The sequence below is a fragment of the Netta rufina genome, assembly GCF_964035555.1.
Source record: "Netta rufina genome assembly, chromosome: 4".
Taxonomy (NCBI): domain Eukaryota; kingdom Metazoa; phylum Chordata; class Aves; order Anseriformes; family Anatidae; genus Netta; species Netta rufina.
In genome coordinates, this window is record NC_140127.1 from 70,356,025 (window position 1) to 70,380,466 (window position 24,442).

General features: G+C 39.6%; 1 protein-coding gene across 9 annotated transcripts in view; it reads left to right on the plus strand.

Moving 5' to 3' along the window:
- CTBP1 (C-terminal binding protein 1) overlaps positions 1 to 24,442 on the plus strand; it is a 228,916-nt gene that overhangs the window by 190,883 nt on the left and 13,591 nt on the right. For all 9 annotated transcript variants that reach the window (XM_084286841.1, XM_084286842.1, XM_084286840.1 and 6 more), the window contains 3 exons: positions 10,485 to 10,629; positions 15,100 to 15,306; positions 21,201 to 21,415. In XM_084286841.1, the coding sequence (XP_084142967.1) occupies positions 10,485 to 10,629; positions 15,100 to 15,306; positions 21,201 to 21,415 (567 nt within the window). The remainder of the gene's footprint in view (positions 1 to 10,484; positions 10,630 to 15,099; positions 15,307 to 21,200; positions 21,416 to 24,442) is intronic.

Consider the following 24,442-nt stretch of genomic DNA (forward strand, 5'->3'; position numbering starts at 1 on the left):
AAATGTATTTAGAAAATGAATTTAAGAAATGCATTGTGTGTGTTATCCCAAAAGTTTGTACCTTACCTATGATTTGGGCAGGTGTAAAACAACCAGTTGTTCTTAATATTGTCAAAGGTTTTCTCGTTTTCTTAGAGGGATACCCATTTTTTGTGATGATAGCCGAGGATACCAGCTGGCACATATGCCTGAATTTTCTCTTCAGAGACTTCTTTCAGCACAAAGGCCTAGCATCTACCCCAAATCTTTGCTGCTCTCCAGGCAGCAATAGAGCCTTTTCATATCCATATTTCTGCAGAGGTAGAATTAATTTGATGAAGTTATTGTTGGCTGGCAGAGTAAGCCTCAAATGTCAAGTATTCCTTCACCTGATGAAGGATGAAACCAGCTTCTGTGGAGGTAAAAAAAAAAAAAATCGTAATAAATATGACAGCAAAGGAGGGCAATCAGGGGTCTCTTCCAGGGGAATTTATTTTCCTCCTCTTCAGTGAAGATCCATGATAGACAAGTACAATCAAAGTATTAACTTAAAGGCTTGTTGGGTGAGTGTCTAAATCCACTTCTGTGAACAGTGCCTGTGGTTTGTGTGTACTGCTGAGTGCGCTTCAGCTGTGAAGGAATTCTGTCAGCTGAACTGAGGTGCACCGATATTCCTGCTTCTCTACAAATACATCGTTGGACTCGTTCTATGCTAATTATGGTAATCCTCAGGCTTGTTACAGGTTTTCAGAACCTTTTCACTAACTTGTAATTGCTTATTTGCTTTTCATTTTCTTACGTAGCACTGTTTAAACATTTTAGAGCCTGGTGTCTGTATATAATGGGAGACTTGATCTTTTCTTTGACTTTCTTACAAAGCCAGCCACTTGCAAATAATACCGATACAATAATTTCCCATCTGGCATTAGGTGAATAAACTTTTTTTCTGTAGTTCCTTTCACGTCAGCATCTTCTTGGTGAGAACTCACCAACAAACAATTCAGCTTGTAATTATCTAAGAAAAATATTGTTATACAGTAAAAAAAAATTAAAAAATCATTGTTAAAGCTTTGAAAATTTTTAAGAGCTACTGTTGCATTTTTCCTTTTTTTTTTTTTTTTTTTTTTTTTCCCCAACACTGAAAGAGAAGATTGAAGAGGCTTTTACTCTGTATGATACAGCAAGCTAGAATAGCTGATTCTCATGCTTCAGGCAAACATAAGAGATGAATCCCCTCTCCTGAAGCCCTGCATGTAGTTCCTCAGTGGCTCTCTGCAGACAGATTTCCTGTCTAACCTTCACCCCTCTCCCCATATAGGAATATGCTGTTCCCCTATAGAACATTAGTCAAGAATGATCTTTGAAGTTGTTTTTGGCATCATCAATACTGACTGAATGTCACTAACTTGTTTTGTTCAGCTACTTTTTAGATAGGAAATAATTCTAATGCGAATAGTAGAGTGGAAAAGAAAAAAAGAATTGTTCCTACCAGGAAATCTGCATTCCAAACACCTTCTTTTCATTAGTTGTTTCTCACAGGATAGTTAAGACTTCTCAGGGTATTCTTGAATTGTAGGCTAGAATCAGTGTTGGAAAATTTATAGTTCATGACTTCTTTAATGCGCTTGCACAGTCATATAGAAAGCCATCTTTATAGTTGGCAGTCAGGGGGATAGAATAATCTCAAAGTCTGTTTTGTTGTGACATTCAGTTTTGAAAGAGTATGATTTTACTGAAACGGAATGCAAATTTCAACCTGGTTTTTACCATCTCTTGAAGGAGACCAGTGTTTTCGCTGTGCATGTGACCGGGACTATTCACTATTGTGGCAGTGAAAGAGAACCTGGAAGTAATGAGAGAACAAATGCAAAAAAGTAAAAACTTCTCTGTATTCATAAGTAATTTGACATGCTATTTTTTGTAAAAAAGAGTTAATTTGTAAGGGTCAAAACCAGTAACAATAATCTAAGTATAATACTGTTCTTTCATTTAAAGAACTACTTAACCCAACCATTTTTTTCTCATTTTTATGTATTCAGAATTAAAATGTAACATAATGCTTTATTTCTGTCTTGTCTATTTTTCATCGTGTTTAAGTTGTTTTTATCTTACTGTTCTCTGCCTCATGCCATTGTCAGACGTGATACATGAAATAGCTAGATTCTAGTGACAAGGACTAAATAGTGGGTGGAGAATAAGCAATATAAACGCTATTTCACTCCCTTAATAGGTAAGAGCAGTCTGCTCTTCAGGTGAATGCTGACAGCTGCACCATCTGTATGGTCTTCTGCTTTGTTTACTGAAATCAACATATTTTTTTTCTGATGCAGCAAGGCTGGGGAATTCCTGAGTGACATGAATGCCTTTCCTTAGAAACACTAAATATTTTCTCTTATCAGTGGTGTGTAGCAAATGAATTTTTCAGATCTTGAGACTGAAAGTCAGAACGTGCATCTCAAAATGTAGCTTTGGAAAAGTATTTAAAGTAACTGAAACTTGATGAGTAACAGGTAATCTGTTGTTGATCTTCACAAGAGTGTATTCAGCTCATATACTTAAGTTTGCTTCCTTTTCTTCTTATCACATCAAACCAATTCATTCTTCGTGAACTCAGTCATTTATCTGGAAAATGTGTTTTCACTAGCAACCAGTATGTTGTCATAATAGAGCTTTTCGCAAGTCAAAAGGGTGATGAAGTCCAAAAATGTTTGAATTTACAAAGTGTTTGCCAGGTGATAGGTTTCTGCAGCAAAAATCACAAACCCTAATCCATTTTCATATTGTTAAAGTAATATAAGATAGATAAATTTAATGAAGTGCTGAGCACTGCTTACTTCCATGTGAAAAAAGCGTTCACTTTTTACCTCCACTGTTCACTTGCAGTGAAAAAATGACTGTTTCCAAACCATATTTGAGGTACAGGAGAGAATATCTTTATTTTTGTCCTGCTTGTTGAATACCTTATTTGGAAATGTAGTTTTAATAAATCTTCAGAAAAAGGTTTAAGATTAGAGGTTGCATGTTTAAAGCAACATCTAAAATGTTTGTAGATTTGTAATGCATATTCCTGGCTGTTCTAAATGGCATTGCCTAGTTAATTAAGATGCAGATTTTAGATAACAGCTGTTAATTTGCCTAGATCTGGCATTAACTCGGCTTGCGTGGTGATGTCTGATCATAGGGAAGTGAGGGGTCAGCGCTTGGGCAGTAAACATTTTGGAAAACAAGAGGGATTTTTGATGGTCGTAAGAGGGTTTCAGGGACAAGATGATAGTTTACGTTTCTGTTTTAAGATGGCTAGACAATAAAGGAAATAAAGAGGGGAAAAAAAAAAGAGGGTTGTGTAGTAGTTCCTTGAGACAGATACCAACAAACCACAGAGATTACATTTTTTCAGGGAAGCAGGGAGGCTGAGAGGTCTTAACACATGTAGTGAGAAGGAAAAGAAATTAGGATTTGAATGCCACTGGAATGGGTGAAAAGCAGGACGTTAGCAAATGCTGTTATACCTTAGTATGTGTGCCAGTTAAGGAAAGTTTTCGTCAGATCGGGTAATGCCTCACTTTCAGTTCTGTAGTGATTTCCTTATGTCAAAGAGTTTATTCGTCGTTCTCTTTTTATGGCTGAGGAAATTAAAGTATGGAAAATAAGTAACTCGCTTAAGGTCACAAATAAATAATAACATGTATTAGGACTCTGCTTCATCGCAGGTCAAAGTATTCACTGCTGTTTTGGAAGGCAAATTGGATGGTGAGGCTGTTTCATTCCTTTGAAAAGGCTGCCAGTGCTTAAGTGAATACTGACATTTACTGAGAGTGACCCAAAGTACTGAAATGACTTTGTACTTGAGGACGTTTATTGCAGTTCTTCAGAAATCTTCTTTTATAAGGTTTTACTGACACCCCCTCATTCCCTCTGCAGTAGAGAAAGCGGTTTGTTTTCAGGACTGTCATAGATATTTGCATCTGAGAGGACACAGTATGCATTTAAACTTTGCCTTCTAGGTTCTCTTTTATTATAAATAGTATTTATGGCTCTGTGAAGTTGAGCATTATGCTTGTCAGACTGTATCATGGGGAGTGGTGGGAACTGGGTTATCTGTATCCTATCAGGGGAGTTAACTTAGTTGTTTGGAGTAAAAATCCACTTTAAGATTTTGGTGTTTGGTTTATTTTTTAAATAGGGATCATATTAATATCAATAACAGTTACCTGTTAAACTTGTTTTCTCTTTCGCAATCGTATATAAATCTGCCTTCTCAGAAACTGTCTCCAAATGTACACGGGGGTTTAGTTTGTTCCACCAAAAATGGTGGAACAGGAGTTGATCAATGAAATAATAATTAGGCTGCTTCCTTCCTCGTTCCAGATTGACTTGCTTTTTTTCTGTCCCTTGCCCTGTTCTATCCCCCTTTTCTATCCCCACAGTCCCTCTCCCTCTGAGTGCCATTCGCGGTTTGCTGCTCTTCCTCCCTCCCTGGCAGCTTCCCCAGCCAGCGCTTCTCCTTCCTGCAGTCTTGTTCCTTTATATATATATATAAAGAGAGTAATATATATATATATATATATATGCATGTATATATATATAAAGAGCTTTCCAGCTACATAGAGCTAAACATAAAAATAATATGCAAGATCTGGTAATAGAAGTCTAAGGTAAACAGAGAGAAAATAGTTATCCCTGCAAACTTCAAAAGATAGGAAGCACAGCTGACTAGGAATGGTTTTAAACCAAAATGCGTATGCTGGAAAGTCAATTTATGTGAATCTGTGTGTGTTTTCTCGTTCTGTGTTTTTTTGTGTGAATATGTGGTTTCCTACATGTTTTCTCAAATCATTTGGAAGGAGAAATTGGAGGATGGAGGGTGGGGTGGGCGGTGTTTCTGACTGGGTTTACTGCTTCGTGCAGATGCCCAGCTACTCAAAAATCGGAGGACCAGGGTTCTCAGTGGGAAGTGGGAATACAGCCTGGATGATAAATCTATATTCCAGCCTTACAAGTGCTTAAGTTAACATGCATCAAATCTCTGGACTCCTGTTAAAAGCACATAATGAAATCACCTTCACAGGGATACTGTGTTCCTGTATCTTTACTTTAAATATAAATGTTTAAAAGCTGAACTTCCTGTTCAGTGGTGTAGGATGAGGAGTTTTCAATCACTTGTGTACCTAGGAATTACCTGTAGAAGCATTTCCAGTCATTACAATTATTATCTAAGTCTGTTTCAAAGAAGAGCTGAAGAGCTTTCATAATGGAAGAAATGTTTTGAAACTGATGCAAACAAATCAAGCGTGCTGCTGTCATTCACATGAGTCTTTGATTTGTTCCTGTTTTATTAATGGTCAAGTAAGATGATCTTTCCAGGTTCTTGTTTGTTCAGCATTGAAGCTGTAATCTTGCATTTGTACCAACAAACTAACTACTGGTTGAGCATGCTGGGTTTTATTTTTAGTTTTAACTGTGTTCGTTTGCAATGGATCCTTCACACTGTTCTGGTGAGACTTTGCGAGCAGCTGCGAGCCTGCTGCAGCCTTCCTCTGTGTTACCAAGTATCGATCACAAATTTGACATATTGCTGCTTTTTTGCAAGTCAGGTAATAAAAGTTCTACTCAAATTAAGTAAAGTCTACCTGGATGTGCAGAATACCTCAGGTCTGTTGGTGACACGGGAACATTTAACTGGCGATGACACAGCAAAATCCAAGCCCAAGAAATGCAGTACCCTGTGTTTTTAGAGCCAGATGAAATAGATCACTTTCTAGTGATGACTTCCAAGAGGCTGGTTTAAAAATAAAATAAGGCTATATTGTCATTCTGTGTGTATTTTATAAATGTATTCTGTCTCTGCGTTGAAGTAGCTTAGTATTTTATGTACTGTGTTACGTTTTTGTGCTCTGGATTGATCTACGAGCCTTGAGATCAGTCTTTCAAAGTGAAAACTAGCAGGGTATGTTTAGATGACTGAAGAAGAAGAAACCTTCTGTTCCATTGTTAACATGCTGTATTTATGCTTTTGTAACATACTCAGGATCCTAAGTTCTTCTGCAAATCATGAGGCATGTATGCTGTAACAGTGACGGTGTGGCATTTGGCAGGATGGCTAAAAGAGCATGGTGGTGAAATGAGAAAAAACAAATAGGAAAATGTTTTAGAAGGATTTCAACCTTCAATATTCGCTGCTCAAGATCTGTTAAGCTCTTTGAAATAGAAATGTCTCCTGCTACAGTGTCATCAGTTCTCTAAGAGCCTTGGAGACCTGGCACGCTGTGAAAGCAAAGTAGTCATTTTGAGGTTGAAGAACAGCAGAAAGACCTGTCTGAACAGTTCTGATTGGAAACGATGTCAGCTCGTTGAAGAGGGTATGAAAAAGGCTTTCAACAAGCTGTAGCTTCACCTGGAAGTAAGTCAGTAACTGAAGGCATAAAAATTATGCAGATGGGCTACCTAATCATTTGGTAACAGAAGGAAGCCAACTCATGTCCTGTGTTTCAACTTTTATCTCAGATCCTTTCTTCCCAAAAAGCACAGCTGTAGTCAGATGAAAGCAGGAGTGGCTGCTGAAGGTACGCAACTCCCTCTGCTTGTTCTCTATCTTCTCTATCAAATTTTGCCTGTTTCCTTTACATCCAGGGGATCTTGAAAGAGTGTTATCTGACTGCCACATACCTGAAATTGCTTGCTTGTTAAATCTGTATCTCACTCAGATTGACAGGAGTTGATATTTTAGTAATAAAATCATTGTACTAGAATTTGGTGATTGTTGCATCGATTGAGTTTATTATGGGGAGCTATGAAAAAGCACACAAAATCCCAGCACCTCTTATGCATTTGCCCCTGGGTGTACTTTTGTAAGTGATCACTAAATTACTCCTATGTGCAGTTGTTTCCTAAAGATTTGCCAGAACTGCTTACATTTATGTTGGATTTCAGTTTCCTATGTTACACTCAGATTTAGTTGAAGTTTTGTTTCCACTCTGGCAAGCTTTTTAGACTTCCTTATGTGCATTTACTGTGTAATAGCTGAGTATATACTTTATAAAAATAATAACAAAGTACAGAAACTCTATTTTTTAAAATCTGTAAGTGGCGTTATTAAGTCATCAATGCTGAATGTTTCTAACTTCAGATTTTCTATTTTTTGCCTTTTTATTGTACTTTTATCACATGGCCAGCTGCAAAAAGCAGTAGCATAATAAATTGATGCAAGATAATGCACAATACCAAGAGACTACATTTTGGCAGTGCATTTCCTTGCTAACTGGTCCATAATCCTACAAGTTCAAACACTATGAAGAAAATCCTGAAAGATCTGTCATGTGCATCTGTTTGTTACATATCTCATCTGGTGGGTAAACGAGTGTGGAAATGGCTAGTGTCAGCATTAAGCCATAGCTGAAAAATATTTTTCCTTTCACTGAACACATTCCCAAACTTCCAAATACTTTTCAGTCTCCGTCCAGTGCCAAGCCATAACCTGAACGGGCCCCACAATGGAGTGTAATGAGACCAGGCCGGAGATCTTAGAGACCAAATTACAGTCTTGTCTGGCTGAGTTAATAAAATGTCAGATTATGAAGTGAAATTCCCAGCTGAAACACTGATTTTAAAGCACAAAGGCCTCAGCCAATTCAGCTGTCTTTTAGCCCCTACTTCACGCGGCTTGCAGAGTAGCAGCAGCTCTGTGCACACAAACACAGGCCCCGTTGGCTTTTTTGGGGTGGGCAGCAGGGAAGGAAGGGTCTGCCTGCCACGGAAGACTTTAGATGGGCTGTCAGAAGCTGTAAACTACTTCAGGTTATGTATGAACAAAGGGTGTTTTCTCCTGGGTCACAGACCTGGAAGGAGAGGATGTGGTGACGAGGCAGAATGGGGAACATGGCTAACTGGAGAGGGCCAGGAGGATATCACAGGGAGCAAGAGGTACCTGAAGGCAACAGGATAAAACTTGGGGTTGTGACTTGGAGAAGGAAGCCCTGCTAGAAGCTTGGGAGTGTGAAATAAGACATGCATGAGGAAGGGAAGGATTCAGCTGTGTGCTTTAGTCAAGGGATCGGCTGTCAGCGCGCCGCTGGCCATGCGGAAACACGGGTCAGGCGAGACTTCATTAGGAGAGCTCTCCAGTAACCATCGGGTTGCTGACAGTACTGGTGTTGGTGTAACAGAGTACGGAGAGAGACCTCAAATAGCACGGTGCCTGCAGCTCTGGTCACCCCAGGGGAGTTGAGTTTAGGCTTGTGTGAGCACAGCGAAGAAGTGTTAGACCAGCCAAGGGGTAGAGAGATGTCGTCCTAGAAAAGCCTGGAAGGACTAGGCTTGCGAAGTGCAGCCAGATTGTGACAGGGGATATCATCGTTGCCTATAAATAAAATTTGGACTGTAAACACCAAGGAGACAAAGTACGGTTGGAGCAAATGGCCAACGCTGGCACCAGAACAAATGGATGCAAGCTGGGCTGTGAATAAATTGGGGCTGGAAACAAGAAGAAAACTCTGTGTTGTTGGAACAGGGGGATTTTAGAACAATCTTCTTTTAGGGATTAATGGGACAAAAAAAAACAAACAAAAAAAAAAACACAAAAAAAACTACCTAAAGGCATTTTAGGTGGGCATTTAGTCAAGTTACAAGGACTATTTCAGGTGCAGACCTCACCAGGCACATGGGCTTGGTGCCGTGGGAAGTCCCCACCAGCAACAATGCCGCTGTGGAAGCAAACTCAATAAACTGTGTTCTTAACCTGTCTGTAGCAGCTCAAGTAAATGCCTTCTGATGAGTGCAGTCTTGCTGATTAGTGGCTGCTAGCTGTAATCTCCAAAGGACTTGTTTGTACCATTAAAATCAAGGAGTTTTGTGTGCATATAATTGTTTGTAGCATCAGAGCCTACAGCTGTTCTTTGAATTATGTTGTAGCCACATACTTCAAGGCTGTGTCATTTCTAATTTTCTTGTAGTTCTTCGTCTTACAAGTAAATCCAAATTCTGCTCAAAGGAATCCTGGTCTTTATCTGACTTAGAGCTGGGGTTACCAATCTGGGGGCACCTGTTGAAATACCATAGATTAGTTTATGAGATATTCATAAGGAGCAGTTTTCTTTCATTTTCATGGATTTTGTTTACATTTGCTTCTGAAACATTTTGTGTATCTTAATTTTTTAAAATTGTTGCTTCAGATCTTGGGTTTCCAACAGGGAGTTGTAATGTTTTTTGTGAGATCATGTTTTGCCATAGTAGGGTTTTTTGAAATGATTTATGTTGATTAATGGTATATTTTTTCCTTACACTAGAAAATGCTCATAAGTAGCCCAGCTGATAGAATCTGTGCATGCACCAAGCCCAAAAGTGTATCGAATAAGAAATATAGAGCCTGCACAAAACGTTCACATAAGGTCCTTGATAGGAACCACATGAAGTCATTGCAGTAGCTTAGAAGTTGAAGTGATTTGAGCGTGTTCTATATCTTGTAGAACTTTTAGGTTATTAGGTAACACACTGAAGGTGGAAACCAAGAAGTGTTTTGAAGAAGTGAAACAGTCCAGTTTGCATACAGAGGAAAATGTGTTCTGCTTTCTGAGCAATAAACTCGTATCAGCTGTGTGACATGCAGTTTCCTGGCTTGTTTGTTAGCGGAATTTGAAAACTCCTGGGCCTCGTGTGCTAACCTTTCTTCCCCTTCACACCCCCTCATTTTAATCTTTCTTGAGTAGGTTGGATGTACTTTCACATTATTTGAAAGATATTCAAACCCTTATGATCCTGTCAGTTTATTTTTGCTCACAAGTTTTTTCCTTTGCAATGTTTTTGTCTTGGTACAATTTCTTACTTCGTAGAGGTGTTAGTTTTTGTGGATAATCTTATTTATACCAATTTCTGTGACTTCAGTTTTCCATCTGTGAGAGCTCAGAGTGTTGCAGCATCAGTAAACTGCGGGACAGACACTTTTTGTATAAATTGACAAATTTCAGTCTCTGTTGTCCCAGGGTTTTGTAATGATTACTGAATGTTTTCTATTCAGGTATCAAGTGGTTTAATAGTGCAGTGAATGCCTGTACCACTGTGTGTGGGGGGAAGAGATTGCTCTGTTACGCCATTCAAAACTGAATGTCAGCTGCTGAAGCATAAAAATGCTTGCTGTTTAAATTGAGTGCTTGCTCCCATGTGTTTTCAGGATGCATGTACAGATGCAGTCTGGTAATTCTTGTGTTTAGGGTCCAATATTGCAAAGTATCTCCTGTGAAATGAGAAGATCTTCCCTTCTTAATAAGAACACAAATACAGGTCACTTATCTCTTCCTAAAACTAGTCTCCTCATGCTGGGACAGACATATCAGATGGGGAAAAAAGTCTAACAAGAGGCTGGGACATACTTGGGCAAATAACCTTTAAAACAAAAGACCTGGATTCAATGCTTTTACAGTCCTTTATCCCTGAAAATTTGTATACTTGATTAGGCTGAGATCCTATGAAAGAAAAAAAAAATAAGTATTTTTTTTCTTCCATTTTACTTGTAGGTACTAAATGAAGCAGTGGGTGCACTGATGTATCACACTATCACTTTAACACGAGAAGACCTGGAGAAATTTAAAGCACTTCGAATAATTGTCCGAATTGGCAGCGGTTTTGATAATATTGACATCAAATCTGCTGGAGATTTAGGTATGACTATTAAAGACATTGTTTTACATCTTATACTTGCCTCCAGAAATTTGATAGCATCTAAGTCTTTGCATTAATGTTTTCTGTATAATTTATACTAACATAGTATGTAAGCTGTATAATTTTCTCATCAAAGTGTTTAAAAATCATTATGGAGATATTAGCATTAGTTAATTGAGTGATAATATTAATAGCTTTGTGACAGGATGACAATCTGCCTGTTCAAGATAAATCCAAGGAGTACGGCCATAATTTTTCTTCTTTTTTTACCCCAGTTGTGTATTTTAACTACTGCCTACTGTAATCCAATCACAAAATATAATTCCATCAGCATGGAAAACTACTACTGTTTGAATAAAAAATGAGATCATTATCAACTGTCTGGGACTTATTTATGATGCATGAGATTTAGTACTAAAGCACTCCATAAAGTAGAAATATCGATTTTATAGGAGAATCAGTTGTTACAGCTTCAGAATAAATTTAGATACTGGAACTATGAAGAGATATTGCTTAGTGTTTCACTGCTTAAAAAAAAAGAAAGTCTGATTTATACTTTGCTTACTTCAGGATAACCCATCTATTATCTATAATCTACAGGTAAAACTGTACCACTGGATATCAATGTATACATTTTTTTTATTTTTTTTTATTTTTTTCTAATTAGGTTGAAATTATCAAGTATTATAGAATCGCAGAATGGTTTGGGTTGGAAGGAATATTTAAGATCATCTAATTTCAGCCCCCTGCCATGGGCAGGGACACCTCCCACCTGCCCAGGCTGCCCAAGGCCCCATCCAGGCTGGCCTTGAGCACCTCCAGGGATGGGGCATCCACAGCTTCTCTGGGCAACCTGTTAAGTGCCTCATCACCCTCAGAGTAAAGACTTTCTTCCTAATACCTAATCTAACATGTTTCAATAATAAATGTGTTTTCCATTATGAAGATCTTGGAAACACTTAAATAAGTGTGACAGTGCTTAGTCCTACTAATAGCCCCACTGATAGAGTGAGGAGGTGTAATGTGGCTCTGCTTATCAGTAAAAGAAAGTAAAATAATCCCCAGTGACTAATGGCTGTGTAGTTTGCACGACAGGCAGAGGCTAAGAACTTTTTCATGAGTTTCTATAAAGAACAGGTAGATCTGAAGGCATGCACAACGTTGCGTTCCTACTTACTCAAGTAGTGCCAAAGTTTGGTGCCTGACTTATGAGCCCCAGAAACCATGTTATGTATCTAGGGACTGCCCTGGAGTAAAATCCTGGATCCAAAGCCCCAAAACCTAGGTATAGCTCCAAAAACCTGGAGCCATCATAGTCTGATTTCTGTAGAGAATCCCTGATGAGAGGAAAATCTTTGCAGGTTTGTTGGCTATTTGGGCAGGTCTCTGTGCTGGATGGTAACCTGAGCTTACAACTCAAATGTGAGGCTCAGGGGAGACCTCATTGCTTTCCACATTTACCTGAAAGGAAGCTGTGAGGAGCAGAGGGTCGGCCTCTTCTCACAGATAACCAGTGATAGGACTGAGGGAATGGCCTCAAGTTGTGCCAGGGGAGGTTCAGGTTGGAAATGAGGAGACATTTCTGTCAGAAGGAGCAGTCAGGCACTGGGACGGGTTGCTCAGGGAGGTGGTGGCGTCACCGTCCCTGGGGGTGTTCAAGGAAAGGTTGGGCCTGGTGCCTGGGGACATGGTTTGGTGGTGACATTGGTAGTAGAGTGATAGTTGGACCAGATGATCTTGGAGGTCTTTTCCAACCTTAATGATTCTATGATTGAAGCCACGGTATAGCAGACTGTGGACATTCTCATCCCTGTGGCATGGTAAACACCACATGCCTAATCAATCCTTCATTGAATCGCACTGTGATTAGACTGTGAGTTACACAGTTAGGACCCATCCCATTTGTGCATTTCAGTATTTACAAAATAAAATTGTCCACTCTTTCAAAAGCCAGTAAATGCTGGAAGGCTTACAATGTAAAGTCTCTCCTAGTAGTTAGGGCCAAATGGTTGGAATTAGATACTAATGCATCGCTACTGGGACAAATCTCTTTCCATTCCTTGAATGTGCATCTCAAGGAGGTAACCCGAGAGTTAATTGCTCTTTGAAAAAGGCTTTGATTCAGTCTCGAAATATAGTACAGAGTTAGACCCTAAAGTATGACATTTTCCTGAAATTCCATAGTAACTTTTGGAGTAATTTTCAGGGAGCTTGCTGGTGAAGTTGTTACCAGTTTTTCCCATTAAGTATTACTTTAATGTTAGTGCTTTTACTCTTCTTGAAATGGATGCAAACAGATGTTTCTTGAATAAAAGCTAGATGATCTGGTCTTTTTTCTTCTTCAGTTTATTAATTGTTGAGTAGAAAATACGTATGAGTTGTAATTGTAACTGGATGCGAGTGAAATGGCAGTGAAGGGTAACACCAGTTGACTCCTGAGCTTTTCAGCATTGAACTTGCGCACAAGATCACTGAAAGCAGTGGGGAGTGGGAAAAGAGCACTGAAGCAGTTAGATATGAGAAACGAGAAGAGTATGTTATCTTTTCCTATGTGAAATGTCTCTTCTCTTCATATCATTGCCTCTGTACAGCTGCTTGTTGTGGTTTACGATACTCTTGCCTTTTCGAAATCAGCTGGTTTTAAAAGTGGGGGAAAATAGAGAATAAGAAATTTCTACAACTTATGAAAGAAATTGCCTCACCCTTTTCCCTAAAAGGGAAAACCTTTTATAGGAAGGAAGGTGTAAGGCGAGTTGAATTTCTTAGCTTCCCACATATGTAATATAACTTAAAGTCCTTTTAAACCATTTTTTTGTTGATGCCAGCCATTAGGATACATGCTTATTGAATTTGTTTTGCCATCTAAAACTCGCGTTTTTGCTCCATGAAAAAGACCTTCTGAATAAACAAATGCAGCTGTTTAATGTGATGCACTTGAAGGGATTTTATGTTTCAGTCTAGTACTTTTTGTCCCATTCGTGCTCTTTTTTTTATTTTTAAAATACCGTGAGTTTCACACTGCCATTGATGTTAGCAGACTGCCAAGATTAATAATCCAGCAAATGATGCTGTTTTATCTTTGTGTAAGTCTGCAGAGCAGTGACTCAGCAGAGACAAGAAAAATAGTTCTGCAGCTTCCTTCTGTTGGCTGTAGAAAGAAGGAAGGCGTTTGAATGGAAAACACAGATAAATTCAGTATAAGCTTATTATTTGTCAGATTATTGTTACTACTCTCACGGAAGAGCATGTTGGGTTTTCTTCCTTGCTTCACAAGATATACTGGTGTTAGCTGAAGACTCACTGAATACTTATTTATGTAAAACCCAAACAACTAGACAGTGAAAACAGTATTAGGGTGTTTTTTTAGTATACAAAACACTTTTTTTCTCCACCGTGAAATTACACTGTACACTGTTTGTGATCTCAGTCAGCAGGATTGGGAGCAAAAAATTAGCGGGAGCTGATGATTACAGGGAGAATGTAGCAAATAGAAAGGACACAAACTTTTTTCAAGGAAACATTTTGCTTCACTGCAGTATGTGTTCTGGAAGTACACGCTTATCCGAGAGAAACAGAATGGGGTGACTGACACGCAATTACATTTGCTGGCTGCCTGGGCTGTTTTTTGAAGTAAAAAATGGAATTTCGTGAGTCTTGGATCAGTCCACCTCCCACAGCTGTCTGTGGAAATCTGTAATGGTCTTTTTGATTCTTGATCTTGCACCTTTTTCAACTGTTAAGTCCATATCCTAATAGCTGTATTTTTGCATTACCTTTCCATACCATGCAGAAGTATTGTATTTCTGTATTGATATTTAGATGGGTTCTCTCTTTAATTTGAAGGACCAGGGAAGGACTTGGATTCTGTTTGTAGCAACTGCACAAACCCATGTGCAACAAGAAACAGATCGTTCCTCCCTGTGTTGTTACTACCCATATATGTACTGGAAATAATAGTTATCCCATGAAGGTTTGTAAGAGTTGCTTTCATTTTAAATCAATCTTTTTTATAATGTATAGATAGCTTTTGGGAGGGTATTTGCTCGGTAGTGGAAAGTAACTCATACAATGAAATGTAAACAATGATCTTCAACCTTACTGGCTTTGTGCTGAGAGAAAGGCATATTTCCTTCTGCTATTCAAAGCACGTAGCCCAGTGTGCATGTAAAATGCTTACTAAGACATCAGCTTGGTTACTAAGCTGCCTGACATCTCATATACTTCTGTGGTTTCAGTAGTCTGTTTGCCTTAGTTTGGAAAAACAAAAGTTTAAAAAAAAAAAAAAAATTAGAACAAAACCTTTGCAAGTCTTTATGAACTGGTTTGTCATGTATTGTGTCAGGGATTGCAGTCAGAAACTTGGTATAGAAATACCTGTAAATTTAAACATCATGCTCCTGAATGGCCATCAAATAGGAAGAAGTGAGAATTACTTGGCAACCTGGTATCCTTTCCACCCGTTCTTTGCAGGGATTGCAGTGTGTAATGTGCCAGCTGCCTCAGTAGAAGAGACGGCGGATTCTACCATGTGCCACATTCTGAACCTGTACAGACGAACCACCTGGCTTCACCAGGCTCTGCGAGAAGGCACGAGAGTACAAAGCGTCGAACAGATTCGGGAAGTGGCTTCCGGAGCTGCCAGGATCAGAGGGGAGACCTTGGGCATTATTGGATTAGGTATGTTGGCTGGTGAGGTGGTTTAATGCTCCTCGCCTCCTATTGCTTTAAAAAAATTACGAGGATTTGAGCTGTTAAAACAACACTAGTTCACTTCTTTCCATGCCAAGCATTCTGTATAATACCACTTCGTTCCTGGTGTTTATATATCTCAAATGTTTTCCCTGTAGGCATCATCATTTCCCTCAGACAACTATTTTTGCAATTTTTGCTGTTGATATTCCTCAGTTCTTTGAGCTTCTGGACATCTTTTTGCTGGTGTCAGGCACGCTGCTTGTAAGACTCCATCGCTTCCCTTTTCCAGAACAAGGATCCTGCTACACCAACCCATTGTCACCTGTATTTGTTGTATTCATCGTTTGTTGTCATATCTGGTTCTGTTTGTGCTGTTTTCCTTTTGCTGTTTTTAATATGTCTGAAAAGTGCTTGCTGCAGGAACAGCCTGCAGAGCAGTTACTTCTTGCATTTGGTTGGGCTGCATCTGAATCTGTAATTTCAGCTCAAATGAGAGGAAAAATAAATGCAAGAAAGTTTGAAATGCTTCCAGACCTAATAAAATCACCTACTTACCTCTCTGAATGTCCCTAAATGTGTTTCGGCATCTAACAGATGGACAAGCTTGCTTGAGACGAATTAATTGCTGTCTGTTACAGACGCAGAGAAGAAAAACAAGCAAGTCAGTTTCTATATAAAAATTATTCAGTCATGTGCTTGTCTTATCAAAGATCTGATGGACTGTGGATGCGATTGCCGTGGTATTCATCTGCAGGAATTAATAATACGATTTTGACAACAGGGCATCATACTTTAATGACTGTTCCAGTTACACATTGCTGTCAGATATTTCAAGCCATGAACTCTTACTTTTTGGAATCTGAAAATGCTTGGCGTTACGTACCACTCGTTTGAACGAGTGCACAAGGCAATAGAAAGCGTCTTCACACTTAAAGAACAGCCTTTAAAATGTGACTTTCAAGGAGCTAGTCATGAAGTTGCTTGCTCAAATCTATACCCGTGTATTAATGCATCTCATTTAAACGCGATTATTGCACTCGCAGTCACAGCATCTGTACATAAATAATAGACAAATCACCTGCCGTGTTTTAAAAATGGAAATACGCATCAAGTTTTTGAACCTTAAGTCTTCGCTTACATGCTATGTGCTAATTTGCTGGAGACATCTGTCCTGTTGGCATTGTGTTTATTGTGTTACGCTTTAATTCCAGGCTGAGCTGAGAAAAAAGCCTTCATTTATTACTGAATTTCTTAAATGAGTTTTCTGTGTGCTGTTTTTGTTGCGAATGACTGGAAAGTATAGAGAAACAATTTGGATAATCAGATTGCCAGTATGTATGTAATGCTGCATGAGGTGCTAAGGGTTTTTTATTGCTTTTGTTTTGTTTCTGTTTGTTGGTGTTTTTTTTTTTAAAGATGCCTTTTGTGTGCGTGGCATAGTAAAAGGCTGGTAAATTCTGGTTTTAAAGGTACACTTCTGTTGCAGTTATTAACCAGCAATTTTCTGCAGTCTCTGATTGTTCCTATTTCTTTTCCTACAATTGAATATTCACAGCTTTTAAAGTGAGTATTTTAAAGTTTTGAACATATCCACTGCTTGGTTTTGCACATGTATGTGACTCTGAGCTCCTGTTCTAACAAACTCCGATATAGATGGGTATTTATGAAGAAGTCTTAGAAGCAGTCTTAGAAGACATGGAAACACAGCTATGCTAGATTTAGCATTTTGGCACTTGAGATGCTTAGACTTTGACATACTCCCTTCCCTGTTCCAGATCACTACAAGAGGGTAGCTATCTCTAGTTTTAATCTAAAATGTGTATTTACAGCCATGTTCAACAGACTGTTGCCCTTAGGTTATGTTTCTCTACTAGTGGCCTCTTCCCACATCTGTAGTTTTGCCTCAATTTCTAATTGTCTTATTAGGATGTGTCAGCATCAGAGCAGCTGAACCACTAAGAGGCTATGAAGCGAACGTAGCACATACAAAACTGTTCTCATCTTTTGTTCCTAAGTCCTGCTTCTTTCCTCCAGCTTTGTGTAGTGTCCTTTTGTGTTAACACACTTCCGAGATCATCCCTTATCTCAGCCCCAGCTATGTTGTGCTCTTGTCTTAAACTTGTGGTCTATTCGGCAGTGTGTTGCATAAATTGCATCACTTTGCTGCTGCAGCACCTCAGTCCAGACCTTCACATCTGTTCCTGGGCATTTTTTGTAGTTTTTATTTTTATTTTTAGCCAAAGATAAGCATCCCAGCTCTTGCCTATCTCTGTGCTAGGGAACGACTACGTCATTCTCTCCAAAGCTCCAACTACTCACTTCCTTATCCACTGGTCTAGCCAAGCTTCATGACTCACTTGCCTTTTTCTTTCCATCACCCACTCTCTTTTCTTTGCCTCCTCTCATGCATATTCCTGCTTTGACACTTGGTCTATCCTGCTTAATCCTATTACTCAGTGCTCCTCCTTTAAAGTTAACCCCATCTCTCATCCTCTGCTTGTACTGGAGATAAGCAAAGACTCAACTACATAATGCCCCCTTCATGTGCTTGTTGGATACCATCCGTCATTGTTCTGTTGTTTGGTTAGCCTCTGGGTTCCTCAGGGCAGAGCCTGTGTTTCTTTCTGTCCTTCTGAAGTGTGTGATTCTCTGAGCCTAACATAAATAATAATATCACATCATCCAACAGCTGTCTTTGTCACTTCTAGTCTTTATTACTACCCAGTGCCCCATATTTCAAGCGATGCGTCACAAGCTTTGCAAGCTTGGATAGGAAGCCCTGCACTGAAAAAAAAGCTACCTTTTCACCTTTTATCTAGGCAGTTAGGTTGTGGGTATTTTTGTGGTGTGTTTTTTTTTTTTTTTTTAAACAATATTTATGAGCAGCAGCATGTAAGTACTTGGATGAGTAGATAGCTAGAGCTGGTTCTGCTGTAAGGATGATTTTGCAGCAGCGAAGGCTGTGAAATCACACTCCCTTCCTCTTCCTTCCCAGTTACAAATGCGGGTGACTAATAGCTAATGCATTTCCTCGCTCAGAAGAGGTGAAATTCTTCCAGATCCATTTGACAGTGCATCATAATCAGCGTTCATCACTCAGTTTGTCTTTCCTCACCTGCTGTGTTGTCACTGGTTCCACATCCAGACTAGACGCTGGCCAAGGCACCGATCAGCACGTCAGACAGTGAGCTTTGAGTTGGGTGGCATTGCCATGCAATAAATGAGGCACCCCTAGCAGTCCTACGAGCTCATCTGATGTGCTCACCAGGAGATGTAACAAAAAGGCACGCTCCACGAAGCAAACCATGTATCAGAGATCTCCAGAAGGGATTAAAAATTGCCCAGATTCCCCACAGCTGTTGCAAAGAGCTGCTAATTGTGAGCACTTCTTATTTCCATGGAAGTCTACAGGCACCTCATCAACATTTCCACGGTACTGAGGGCATTTAATAAAACTGTGTAATACCAGAATAGAGGCAGGCTCTTTGCCCAGGGGCTGGGTGGAGATCATTGACAACTGCAGCTCCTATATTGTTGTGCTTGGACCAGGTTCGTGTCGAGGTCAGGATCAGAGGCCTTGCAAACTAGGACACTGGGGGGAAGTCGCTGAGTCTGACTAACAGGAGACCCATGAGTTTCTGGTGTCTCTCTCTTCACACTGCTGGTTTGACTGGAGTGAAGAATGGGCTTTGCAAGAGCCTTATATAAATATCTTTATGTCTGAAATAGGCTTGGGTCATTTTTGCATTCCTGCAGCTGTATGGAGAGTGCATTTTGTGCATCCTTCCTGTATCACAGACCAAGAAGTTCATTTAATATTTTGTATTTCTGAATTTACCTCTCCTCGGAAGCACCCAAGTCTCATCTGTATTCATAGCAGTTATATATGCTCCTCAGGTAAAGTTGCCTTGAAGGTGGACGCTTTTTGAACTGGTCTCTTCTTGCAGTGCTCAGGAAGATTTTTAGCCTCCCCTTGTGCCCAGAAGAGTCGCATGTAATAAAAGTCTTTCAGAGCAGGATGAAAACTCAGAGGTGTGCAGTTGGCTGCAGTTTAAAATGAATTGGCAGTTTACAAATGTTCTGCTGTCTGTTTGTGTAAGGACTGTGACTAAATATGAATTGTCATTTATGGAGGATTTTATCTCATAAAGTATTTGTAATATGACGATGCTCGCTATGTGATTCCTGAGTGATTCAAAAGGAAACTGAGCACATTTAAGAGTGTTTTTAGTATATTGGCCAGGCTGCAATGAATGGAAAGTGTAGTTTTAAATGGAGAAGCTGTTGTAAGAGATTTCTCTGCCGTGAATCCCCTCAGGTATTGATGTTGTAAAGAGTGCGAAAAAGAACAGATGACAGAACGTCGCATGTGAAAATGAATGGAGCTAGAGTAAAAGCGATCTGCTAGCTTTTTTTTTAAAAAAAAAAAAAAAAAAAAAAAGATTGTTTACAGTTGTGTGACTGATTTCCTGAGCTGTGAACATGCCAAAATCTGACAATAATAGTGTTTGTGCTGAAAATAGTCTTACTAATGTTTTTTAAAAAAAACAGCTTGAAAAACAAACAAATAACATGTACGCAGGTACTGAAATAAAATATCTTGAAGAGCTTTTTAAGTTGGTGTCCCCAAAGAAAAGCAGACAGCCCCCATCAGATTGACACGCTGTTTAATATTCCAAGCACATCTGTTCCTAAGCACTGCAGAACAACTGAGTTCAGGTTAAATGATCAACAAAAACCCTTTCTTCCTGTGGCTTCTTAAGTTTATTGAAAGAGAAACTGAAAAGCAGAGGGAAATCCCTTCAAGCACAATTGGAAAGATACAGGATTTCCCTGTGTTAATTTGGTTCTTTTTTAGAGCAAGCTCAGATGTTACAAAGGAAAACTCGTTGACTTTCTTTTTTTTCAAATGAGACGTGGTTATTATGGTCTATCTAGTGGCTGATACTCTTGAAATGTCTTTATCTAATATTTGTAATACCCTACTGCGTGTAGTCGTCTAAACTGAAGAGTTTTTATCCTCATTCTTCAAAATATCCTTACTCAATGAATATACTTGCTCCTTTTCTGTGTTTTACTGGTAGTGTTTCAAAGGGAAATACACACCTCCTGATACACATCCCCATGGAGTCATGCCCAAAAAGCAATTTTGAACACGAGCTCTCTAAAATAATACGACAGTAAGGAAAGATGAACAGGGAAAAGCTAAGGGAATTGTGAATGATGAATGGTACTGCACTCTTCTTAACTAGGTGCCTTGTGATGGACTGTATTTATTTATGATTTAAGGAAATGGGTACAGAATTTTTAAAAGCTTCAAATGACAGGATCCTTACAGGCATTTTAGTGCTGAAAGGATGTTACTCAAAATGAAAGAAAATGCTAGTGCAGAAAGGAGATCCTATGTGCTGAGAATCACTCAGCTTCAGATTAAACAAATTATCTTTTATTGCATCCATTTTTGAGGATTAATTTTATAGCTTTTTATTAAAGCCAGCTGGTCCGACATGGGTAAGAATAAGTCCTTGGCAGGATGTGTTCGCAAGCAGTAGTGTTTTACCATAAACAGGCCCAGCAGGCAGGCCCTTGTATTACACAGATTAGTGCAGATTACGTGGCATCTTCTGGCACTTCACATCCCTGGTTGCAAAAGGTGCAGACCTGCTTTGTTTGGAGCAAGGCTGCGTGAAGCAGTCCCGATGTAACGTTACTCATCTCAACGAGGATTTCGAGTGGGATGGGAGACGCCTCTGTTTTATCCCCTTCCAGTTGCTGTACAAAATGGTATCACTTGATGGAAGCGTTCGCAGTGGGAAGGAGGAGGGTGCTTTACACCAGCTGCTTCACATCTGTTCTCATTCCATCTCTTCTTGTTGCAGGGCGTGTTGGGCAAGCAGTAGCACTACGTGCCAAAGCTTTTGGCTTCAGTGTGATTTTTTATGACCCATACCTCTCAGATGGCATGGAGCGTGCTCTGGGACTGCAGCGGGTGAGCACTTTGCAGGACCTGCTGTTCCACAGTGACTGTGTTACCCTGCACTGCAACTTGAACGAACACAATCATCACCTTATTAACGACTTCACTATAAAGCAGGTAATAATCGCTGTGCGTGCCCTCCGCACAGGTGCCGGTGGCTGACACTGTACAGAGTTGCTTTATGTAAACGTGCAGATTCTCATTTGAAAGCAATTTCCCTTTTCCTACGTTGAAATTAAACAGGTTTATAACTGACTGTGAGATAGCTGGTGCCTTATGTATCGTTGCTTTTCTTATCTGTTTTCCTCAGTAACATTGCACTCATGGAAATAACGTGCTCTTCTCCATGTTGTTTGGATTTAATGAAGTTGTGTTTATGCACTTTTTTCCTCTGTCTTCTGGTAGCTACTTCCTTTACCTAGACTTGCAGGTAGCAATTCTGTCTTTCACTCCCTCGGCTGGGATGGTCAGGCAGAACGGAAGGATTGTGACTAAATGCCGCCCCCCTGTGCTCAGTGCCGAGGCTTGCAGAGCACTTCCCGGGTCGATCACTTTTCCAGCATCGCATTATTTGGGAAAATTAATCCTGTTTGAATTAGTCCCAAACTCTCCCTAAAGCTTTAGGTAATATTAAAATCACTTCAGAATGTAGGCGTGTAGAAACTGCTCCACTGCAGGCTAATTCAACAGTAAGCTTTTTGTTAAATCTCCAGGTTCCGACTCCAACCTCAGCATAGTTAACAGTAGGAAATAAAACATAGATATAAAGGTGTAGATAGTGTGCAGGAAAGAAATCCTAATGATACAGTAACTGATTTTTTATTTTTATGTTCATTATACATGTAGTATATCCATGTATTGGTTACAGTAACAGTTGCACTCTTTTGCAGTAAAATCATGGCTTGGTTTCTGAGAAGTAGTTTGAACCTACTGCTCTTGAACTTTAGAACTGAAGCAATTACTGAATGTGTTACATATACGTCTGATGATATCACGTATCTTGATTTGAGAGTTCAGGGACATAGCAGACCCATCCCAATGTAAAATCAGGGCTTGGGATTTAAAACTTCAAAAAGTCATAAATTTAAAATGCAGATCACTCGGACAGCTGAGCTCTGTCGCCCTGCCCTGAAGATTCTCTTTCTTCTCCGCTGATACATTACGCTGTATATTTTTTATATGGTTAGATGGCCAGACATCTGAACCCAAACAGAACTGCACTGAATTCAGCGGCACCAGTTAGAGGCTTAGCAGCAGTCACTGTCGTGGGCTGTGAAACTTGGGCCAGTTTATCACAGCAAGTTTTTAGGCAGAGGTGGATAAATGGGATCAGCTCTGGAGAGTGCTTAGTGCATTAATCAGAGAAGCAAACAGAAGAAGAGGTTAAAAGTGAGTGATACCATCTAAAATGAAATGCATATAATAAAACCTGTACTGGGAAGGATATCGTAAGCATTTATCTTGCTACTTCTTGTCCTTTATTTAGAAGCTTAGGTTAAAGTGTTAGTTTTTGCTTTGGATAGAAGTTTGGATGAAGCACTCTGTTTCGTAACAGCTGATGTGAATGTTACCCAGCACTGAAAACCAGAAAATCTGACTACCTCAGATCATTCTTGATTGCTTGGTTTGTGTAGACCAGATCTTCTGAATATCTATTGAAAAGAGCAGAACAGCTTTTTGAGGCTGCCAGATGCTGGAGTTGCTCTGAAATTTTTAGAGCACATCGCATGCCACTTTTACCCACTATTGCATGTTCACGTAATAACCAGGTTTTAAACAAATTGTGGAGAAGCATGGTGCATCTTACAAAATAGTTTGGCTTGGAAAAGACTTTAAAGATCATTAATTCCAACGCCCCTGCCTTGGGCAGGGACACCTTCCACTAGACCAGGCAAACTCATTTCCCTAAAGACCCACCCTGAATTTTGTTCAGAATCAATCAGAAATCACATAGCCTTAAAATGTCTTCGAAAATTTGGTGCCAGTCTTCTCTTTCAGTGGCCTTTCCCTTTAATTAGTCAATGTTCTGCCTAACCTTGTAGTCCCAGAGCAGCTCAGAGAAGTGTTTCAAGCTTGTGTTTTTGAACCCATGGTAATCAAGCGCTCTTAAGAGAAACTGAGCTCATTTCAGTTCTACAAATTGGAGAAGATGATGCTGCAATTAAACACAATACGCTTTTAAAGCAGCTCTGCAGGTTTAATGCAGGTGAATACTAACAGCTGTCAGCAGTTCTGGCTGTGACGTTCTCTTTCAAGCTTCCACCCATTGTAAGGGTCACCTCCAGCTGCATCCACCCTTCTGGTTTGTCGCGAGTCACGTAGTTCATTCCCACTAGAATGCATTTGTGTGTCCATGTTCTGTTTGATTTGGGCTTGCCTTAGTACTAGCTTTAGAGTTTTATAAATAATCCCGAAAACTTCAGGTTCTTATGGATGGACAGAAGATTTTAACAGAGCTCACTGATGAAAATTTTCAAGTTCTTCAAAGCGCATATGAATGCACTAGGCTGTACTTAAACCTCAAAATCACCCTTCCATTTCCAAGAACACAGAAATAGGAAGTCAGTACAAGCTCCCACAAGCCTACGTGCCATGTCTGTGTAGCAGGTGTGATTGCTACTTGGGTGAGCCCTCCTGCGCTAGATTTAATCTAGTTCTCACAGCTTTCTTACTGAGTGGAGATGCAGTGATGGCTCCATCAGGAACGCCTTATTGTTGCAAGACCAACTTAAGGTCATGCCACCATTTCCTCACAGCTCAAATTCCCAAGTTGATTGCATAAAACTGAAGTATCCCTTAATTCCACTGTAAATGGACTTTGGTTTTGCTATACAGACCAATAAATGTTCTCCTTTAAGCCCAAGTCTCTGCAAATGAGGAGAGGCAGGGACAGATGAAAGCTAGTGAGTTGGCCAGTAAAATATGTTTTCTTTTTTTTTCTTCAAACTCCACTGCAAGCATATGCATGTTAATTGTTTAATATATCCAATGAGCTCATGTAAAAAAAATTCTTGTAGCTGACTTTCATCCAAACCTCCTTGTTGTTCATGAATTTGGCATTTTGAATCCCTTTCAGAGAAAGGAGCCATTTACATAAGCTTCGGTTTGCTGTGTAGGCTTTAAGTAGTTGATGTGGTGTCAAAA